Here is an 8,527-nt window from a genome sequence, read left to right on the forward strand (position 1 = left end):
GTGGACAAGATGACAGTCCTATAGAGAGAAACAGTTGTAGCTGAATCACTTTTTCCCCGTCAGCACACAGTTTGATGTCTTTCCGCACGATCAGACTCTGGTGAAGGCAGAGTTGTACATTAGATCACAAGAGATTCAGAGGTACTTCACATTAAATTTTTAAAAAAAATGTACTATGTATTATGAAAGCACAAAAGGTGTTACTGAAGAATATAATATCTGTAGAGGTGCCTGTGACTTAAGAGGCTAAGGGTTAGTTTTCTTTGCATTGTAGCTCCAGTCCGTTTAACTTCAAACACCAAACATAGCAAATATGTTATGTTAAGAGGTATGGGTGGGTATTTTATTTTTGGGCATTTTTATGTTTAAGCTTGAGCCAGTGTTTAAGCCAGTGTCTGTGTTATATAAAGTTTCTTTATGCAAGAAATTTTAGCATGACAAGCTCCATTTTGTTTTAAGTGAGGTTAAAGTTTGAGGTTTGTTAGTGAACAACTATTTATAGCTAATACAACACAAATGACCAAAACTAGCTTGTATTCCACAACATTTAATGTAACTATAAATGGATAAAAAGTACAAAGTATCCTTTCATTAATAAATTTAAAGTTGTAATTGTCAGTTAATTACTGGGGTAGAAGATGAATAAAACATTTGGGATGTGCTGCTGTAGGAGATTCAAGCACTTTGCTGGGCTGTCATTTATTATGTTTATTATAACAGCACACCCAGAAGTCTTATTCCTTACATGTGCAACTGATGAGCAAATTTCTATCTTATTCACACAGAAAAGAAGTTGTTTCACGCCTTTGTTGTGCAGCTTGAGTTCTGGAGCGGCATCCCATTCTGCTTAATACCGTCTCGGCTGTAAACCACCAGATTATAATAACTTGTGTAGATATTTCTACTTTCATCCTCTTGTATATTAGCCCATTGTCGTACCACCAGGGGGCAGTGTAGTGCTGAAAATTAGACTTGATTCTATAGTATTCGTCATGCGGCACGTGTGTGTGTGTTTTATACTACAGTATGTAGTCTATTTAGTGTAGGTCAGTGTTATTAACCACATTATAACATATTATTAAGTACTACCACAGCCCTAGATATATTAGCCTGTTATTTAGCAAAAGTTCTCTATTCTAACTCCAAATCTAACTTTAATCTAATTTTACACCTGATTGTAACATTATTAGTGTCTGTTACATTTTCTCTTTATGCTTAGATTAATTGCTAATTCTTAGACAGTCTGTTTTTTGAATTCACACATGCAAGCCTTTGTTTTGTGGACAGCACGATTGGTAATGTGAGATATGCAAAGAAAAAGAAAACCAGGCAGATGGAACACCACTTAATAGATTTGACATTTATATGACTTGCTGTGTGACTAAGATCTTTAAGAGTTTGCTCAGTAGACTGTATGTTAAATGTGTAAGGGTTGAATTATGGAACATACACAATTTCACTAACCGTAATGCAAATGATTTAACACGTAATAAAGCGCATTACATGGTTTAGAATGGAGATTTTCTGCTGCGGCTCAGTTAAACTGGTTCACCACTAGGTGGCGTTAAAGTTTTAGGAGTTTAACAGGTCTAACCCTTACAAGGGCTGAATCCCGAATAGTTCCCTATTCCCTATATTAAGGCACTACATGGATACATTTATAGCGTCTACACCATATGTGGCGCACTAGATGTCTAATAATGGCGGCTGATCCCTTAATGTAGGGATTGACTGATATGCAGACAGCATGTATAACTACATCAGTGTTTGTCGTTCATTTTCTCACGTGTTTCCGTTTTTAATCTTAAGGACATTTAGGGTGGATTCAGAAACTACAGGACAGCAGGCAGGCATCCTAATAAAGACGTTTTAAATATTTCAACTGGTGTATTTTATCCATATAAACTAAATAACATTGTGAATATTTATTATAGTTTAATAAGAAATTGAGATAAATTGTTTTGGTAATTAGGACTGTTTATGAAATTGCTGTCGTGTCATAATAGCTGAATGCTCTGTCCATTTGCATGCTGCTGTAGATTAATATTCGTTTTCTGGCGACTGAAAGACTGCAGTCTGTCTGTGGACTCGTGTCTTTATTATTTATGGCACCGTTAAGCTATCGATAAAATATCTGATCAGGTCTGAAACCCTAAAATCAGGTAGATCAATCCGAAACATAAACCGCAGGGCACAGACAAGTGAAGAGTCCAAAAGGAAAAATCACGATGATGAGTTTATTATTATTATTATTATTGAGGCACAGTCAGACCAGCTATAACTAATGTAAAATAATCAATATAATATAAACATTTATTAATATAGAACCTGTAGCTTTTATATTCGTACCAATGATGCATGGATTTATTTATTTAACAACAACAACAACAACAACAATAATAATAATGATAATAATAATAATAGTGTATTAAAATTTATTATTATTATTATTATTAAAAGTAAAAAAATGTATTTATTTATTTTACATTTTTACACTCTAAAGAACAACTGGTGCTTCTTATTCCTCACTCCTTGTGTAACTATCTTTTTATATGATATATAAGCTCATGGCCTAAAACACGGAGGTGTCACATGGAAGCTGCCACTCTGTTCTTTCAGTTTATGTATTTTTCCTCCTGCACATTTCTCTATAAGCAATCAAACCTTCCGACGAGTCAGGATTGAATATGAACCTTTTGGGAGAAATTTAACATCAGTTTAACAAGTATGGATAAATCATGTCTCAAACGAAGGGGCTGATTCTCAGGATTATAAATCGAGGATTATAAATCTTAATTGTGTAAAAGGTTCATTTTTCCATTTTTACTGTCGGAAATATTGGTAATTCCTGACCACTGATGTTGTACTTAAAATGATTGCTCGGCTTTGCGCAAAACTGTCGTGTGTATAGATACAAAATACACCGGCAATTACTAAATAATTAGGCTTTTATACTATCAAATGGAAAAAAAAACAAACAAAAAAAAACTGGATAAGCTGATTTGAAATTGAAAAAATGAAGGTGTAGTCTGTTCTACCTGTACAGCCTGCCTGGATGATGTCCTATTATTTAGAAAAATAGATCTCAGATGAACTAGGTTGATTTTGTTCATTTTTTGAAAGTTTATATGTATTTAATAGCGGGTGGCAGCTCTTTTAATGTGCAAATTTAAAGCGGTGACAGAAAGCGCCAATGAAAACAGACTCCTAAATTCAGTCCGCCACTTTTTCCGCCTGTGACAGCCATTACGTCACTGTCGGCTTTAGCCAATCACAGCGGGGTACGAGCCCTTCTACTTTCCAAGTGACACGCTCAAAGTTTGGACTTTTTCAGCAAAAGGACAGCGGGTCGATGAAAATGTTTTATTATCTTCCAGGTCTTCATATGTGAACTACCAAGAAAGACTGGCATTTTATTTATAGAAGATTTCAAAACAACACTGAATAGCTGCCTATAGCTGTCGAGGCGAACTGTCTCTCTCTCTTTCTCTCTCTCTCTCTTTTTTCTCTCTCTCTTTCTGTCTTCCTCTTTATTCAGAGAGAATGCCAAAGCTTGAACATTTGCAATGTTTTTAACTCAGCGACTGGATTTCGCCTGGGAGGAGATGGCTAGAACGCAGCATTCTGATTAATTCGGAATTTTAAACGCCCAAAAAAAAAAAAAAAAAAAAAAAAAAAATCTAGCGTTAAGCCTATTTTTGTTAATGCAATGCTTTTTATGCGCGGTTTTGCAATTTCGTGCACTTGGTTGCAGAGTAACCTGCTCTTTTTGTCCTGTGGGCGCTTTTATGCACAGTAAATAACCTCATTTTATTTTTTGAAATCACACTTTTTACAACTCTCCGCGTACTTGCACATTTTAAGCCGTTTTGAGCTGTAGTTGCTCGGTTATGTTAGCTGTGGGGCAAATGGACGGACCTCGTCAGGGCGCCTTCCTCCTCAACACCTCGCCTTTATCCGCTCTGCACAGCATGACCGAGATGAAGACGCCTCTGTACCCGGCTTACCCGCTACCGTCTACCGGCCCGGCGTCGTCCACCTCCCCTACCTCCACCTCTCCCAACCCGGGCGGGGTCCCGGTGTCTTCCCCGGGGATCAAAACGTCAACGGCTGGACTCTCGACTCTCGTATCCCAGCAGTGCGGGGCCTCAGCCACCCCACATGGGATAAACGACATCCTCAGTCGGCCGTCGGTGGTCTCTTCTGGAGCAGCGTCCTCTCCAGCCGGTCTGCTGACTGGTCTGCCCCGCTTCAGCAGCCTGAGTCCACCTCCTCCTCCGGGGCTTTACTTCAGCCCGAGCGCAGCCGCCGTGGCCGTGGCCCGCTACCCCAAACCTCTGGCCGAGCTGCCCGGCAGGACCCCTATATTCTGGCCGGGAGTGGTGCAAAGCCCGCACTGGAGAGATGCCAGATTTGCGTGTTCGCCTCGTAAGTCCATTCTCTTTCTCTTTTTCAAAATTTGTACTTCAATACACACACTTCGCATCTAATAGAATTTACTGAAGGCACTGCAAATGTTTGCATGCACATTAAAAATCTGTGTTAAATGAATGATGAACACATGAAAAACTGAACGCTATTTAAATGGACACTGTTCATTTGGGATTTGCTGTGTGCATGCATGTTCAGTTTAATTCACGTTTCTCTGAGCCAAGACTGTTGATTTAGTTCCTAGGTGATCATTTTTGATAGTGTCTTGCTGGGGTTAAATACTGCATGCACGTGTTATTTCAATGCTACAAAGCAAAGAGTCCACTGTTAAATTCACATCAAGACCTACAGTGTAGAACTACAGCGTTGAACTCCATCTTCCAGCTCATTTGTGTCCTGCTGGGTTTAAACACTGTATGCATCAGTGTTGAGCTGGCACTTATAGACATGCATGTGGTGTAGTGTATATAAATCCAGAGCTGAATGAAGTGAATCCTGCTCAGAGTTAATTTAATACTCAAGATGTTAATTAATGAATATTAATTTATGAGGTGTTTTTGCTGTGGAAACATGGCCGTAATTAAAAAGCAGTTAATTTGTTGTGTTTAGATCAGAACTCAGTGCTGCTGGATAAAGACGGAAAGAGGAAACACACACGACCCACGTTTTCCGGTCAGCAAATTTTCGCGCTGGAAAAGACTTTTGAACAGACCAAGTATTTAGCAGGACCTGAGAGAGCGCGTCTGGCCTACTCCCTGGGCATGACAGAGAGCCAAGTGAAGGTAAGACTTCCAAACTCCCACAGCAAGAGTGTCTGAAACTAATGGCACACTGTATAAAAACACTAGAGGGACAAGATTGACTGTTTTATACCGTGGGCTTGAAAAGTGGTATTTTGGTTAATCTGCACAGCAAGATCACTAGTGCTGAATGAACACCTTATAATGTTGAATCAACTCTTATTTTTTAATGAACACAATAAGTGCTAATTACACTGAGGAGTCTGCCTATAGGCATATAATAATAATAATAATAATAATAATAATAATAAATATGGGCCCATTATTCTTGAATAATTTATCTGGTTATATGTGTGGAATAATATTTTTATTTATCTTTGCTATTTCTTTGCTTAAATTAATTACTTGAAACGAAAATTGAAGTAAAAATTAAATTTGAATAATTCATTTTTTTTAAAAAAAAAAATATTTTTGGATGCTATGTGAAATGTATTTCAGTTTAATCCAGCAGGCAAAATTTGCATACATATTTATAAGTTAAATAATAATAAATAATTAAGCCTTATAGACACAGTTACTGGTGTTATTTTATTTCAGCTAAACAGCTATAATATTAATGTCGCAAAATTTAGTAATATACCGAAAATATTGAACTCTGCATTATTTGATGATGCATTATTTAACGAAATATGCATCATTTAAAAAAAAAAAAAAAAAAAATTTATACAGCACGTATTCTTGTTTATTATGCAGCACCGATGCAGGCGGGTTTGTTCCGCTAAATGAAAAGATTTTTATGGATATTTATTTAAGGTGTGGTTTCAAAACCGGAGGACGAAGTGGCGGAAGCGGCACGCGGCTGAAATGGCCTCGGCCAAGAAGAAACAAGACTCGGAGACCGAGCGGCTGAAGGGCGCGTCGGAAAACGAAGACGACGACGACGATTACAACAAGCCTTTAGATCCAAACTCGGACGACGAGAAAATCACGCAACTGCTAAAGAAACACAAACCGAGCCCCGGGCTCATAGTGCACGCAGGAGACCCCGACAGCTCGTAAACAAGCCGCAGAGGAGCCGTGTAGACTCTCCAGTGCACAATCACTCCAATAACTGCGTGTTTTCATTCCCTTGTGAAATGTCTGTGAGTGTGTTTTGGCGAGGAAAAAGGATGCAGAGATCTCATGCACTGCCGGAGGAACTGAGCGCATCACACACTGCAAGCGGACCTTTATGTAAAACAACAGCGTGAGTTGTATTGAATAGAAATTATATTACTGTGAATATTTATGTGTAAAATATCCTTTTGTATAGTAAACGCTATAGGCTCTTTTTTCTAATCTCGATTATGTCCTGTTTGCATCCCCACACCGGAATAAGCGCATCTCATTTTCATTTTAACACTGTTTTTCTTTCTTTCTTTCTATTTTTTTTTTAAATTTCTTTCCAAATAGCATTTCAATTTAAAACCAGTGTAGGCCTGTTTCTGCCCCAGCTGGCCCAAGACACCTGACAGCCAGTTCTACAGTTTAAGTTGTTAAGTTTTCAGTGTAAATAATCAACACAGTTTAACAATATTTGTAAAATAACCCCTAGTGTTCGTCTCACAATAATAGGATGTTCCCTTTTTCCTTTTCACACTTAATTTATAAAACTTTACGTTTGGAACGGTGTTGGATGCAGGAAATGCGCTTTGCATATTCGTGTGATATTGCACTTTTATTTAATAAAAAGTGAATATTATTATTATTATTATGAACCTTGATTTATTTATTGACATGGTCAGTTTTTTTTTATTTGCATATATGTTTCTGGAAATGGTTTAAACCTCTGAAAATATGAACCATAGTTACAACACATGAACATAAAGCCTATTTATAAGCATACATTTATTAGCCCTGTATTTAACATTTTTTATAAGCACACGGCTGTTCATATTATTCACTATTATTAATAGTGCTGACGCTATAATAAGCACTGTGAATTGAACTAGTGGAATTCTTACATACATCATGAAAAGATCTGAACACATCTCTCTGAAATTTTAGTTTTGATTTAAAAAAAAAAAAAAGGGTCCCTAGAGGACATGTGGATTAATTAGAATGTGTAATTTTTGGAGATTAGGCCACACAGGGATCTGAGCTGAAACAGGGAAAGGCTGCATTAGACTATAGCAGGTGACAGATGAATGAGAGTTGAGAGTTGAGAGTTTACAGTTTGTGCAGGAATATCCTGCATGATCACATCTGCGTGTTCTTCGCAAATTGGAAACCAGTCAACCGATTTGTTCTCGCTACAGAACAATATCTAATTTATGATATGCGAGTGAAAGAGATGCAGAAGTTTGGCTTAAACGGAATCAGTGTTAGTTAAGAAGGAGGTTCAATTGTTTTAGCTTGGAATGGCTGGAACTTCCACTCTGTCACATCATCGGATGGTGCTGAACAAGTGCTGAACTATTTCTTTACAATGAAATACTCATTATTTTTCATCATTATTATTTGTTATAGCCGTCAAAAACTCATAGAGCTGCTTTATGATCATTGTAAGTGATGGGTTTGATTTTTAATTAGCTCACTGATTTCAAAAAATGTCAGCTTTCTTAACTAGGAACCACAGATTAATAGCAGTAACAGTGTCTTATTTTAGTTTAGTGTAGGTTTACAGCTGAGGAAACACAGGATAGTCCAAAATGTCAAATCTAAAATTTTTATCCTAAAGTTATGAATATGAGATTTTATTTTTATAGGTAGTAATTCCTATATGCTCATTTTCACTTCTTACATCACACTCAAAATGACTTGTGACTTAAAATATTATTTATATTTATTTAAACACAGTAGAGCAAAAACAGGTACATAATCAAACACTCACAGAAACTACAGTTTAACTTGGCAGTGGGATATTATCTATATTTGTCGCAATATCTGTTTACAGCTTTTAAATCTGGTAATTTTGTTTAATAACTGGTTTATTTGGTTTAGGGCCAATTTCTTTCTCTATTTTGATATGAACCCCACACTCAAACTTAGTTAGTCGTACATACATGGGCATTGAATATCCAGTTTCTGTAGTGTTTATTAAGTTATTAATTATTAATCATCATTTGATGCTGGGTGAATGTAATGATTATCTTTAAAGTGTTCACATTCTAATGAGTGTCCTTATTTGGCTACACGTGTAGGCCAGTGACCTGATTTCAATAAGGTATCAAATGACTTTGAGTGAGTAGTTAATGAACTCTTATCTGTGATAATTAATCTTTGATTGCTTCAAACTCTAATATCTATATTAGCATGCTCATTAACATTGGAGCCTGGGCTGTTTCATTTGGAGCACATGCTGTTAGTGTGCTGAT

At 36.9% G+C, this 8,527-nt stretch overlaps 1 protein-coding gene across 1 annotated transcript; it reads left to right on the top strand.

Moving 5' to 3' along the window:
• The first annotated feature begins 2,466 nt into the window (after window positions 1-2,466).
• Window positions 2,467-8,139, top strand: nkx6.1 (NK6 homeobox 1). Its single transcript, XM_026941292.3, has 3 exons — window positions 2,467-4,428; window positions 5,041-5,213; window positions 5,985-8,139. The coding sequence occupies exons 1-3, from the start codon at window positions 3,891-3,893 to the stop codon at window positions 6,228-6,230; spliced, it is 957 nt and encodes a 318-aa protein (XP_026797093.3). The 5' UTR covers window positions 2,467-3,890; the 3' UTR covers window positions 6,231-8,139.
• The last annotated feature ends 388 nt before the right edge of the window (window positions 8,140-8,527 follow it).

The sequence above is a fragment of the Pangasianodon hypophthalmus genome, chromosome 15 (assembly GCF_027358585.1).
Source record: "Pangasianodon hypophthalmus isolate fPanHyp1 chromosome 15, fPanHyp1.pri, whole genome shotgun sequence".
In the NCBI taxonomy this organism is placed as follows: Eukaryota; Metazoa; Chordata; class Actinopteri; order Siluriformes; family Pangasiidae; genus Pangasianodon; species Pangasianodon hypophthalmus.

Coding starts and splice junctions, on each gene's coding strand:
- nkx6.1 (XM_026941292.3), top strand. CDS start 3,891: ATGTTAGCTGTGGGGCAAATGGACGGACCTCGTCAGGGCGCCTTCCTC. Junction 4,429..5,040: donor CAGATTTGCGTGTTCGCCTC/GTAAGTCCATTC, acceptor TGTTGTGTTTAG/ATCAGAACTCAGTGCTGCTG. Junction 5,214..5,984: donor TGACAGAGAGCCAAGTGAAG/GTAAGACTTCCA, acceptor TATTTATTTAAG/GTGTGGTTTCAAAACCGGAG.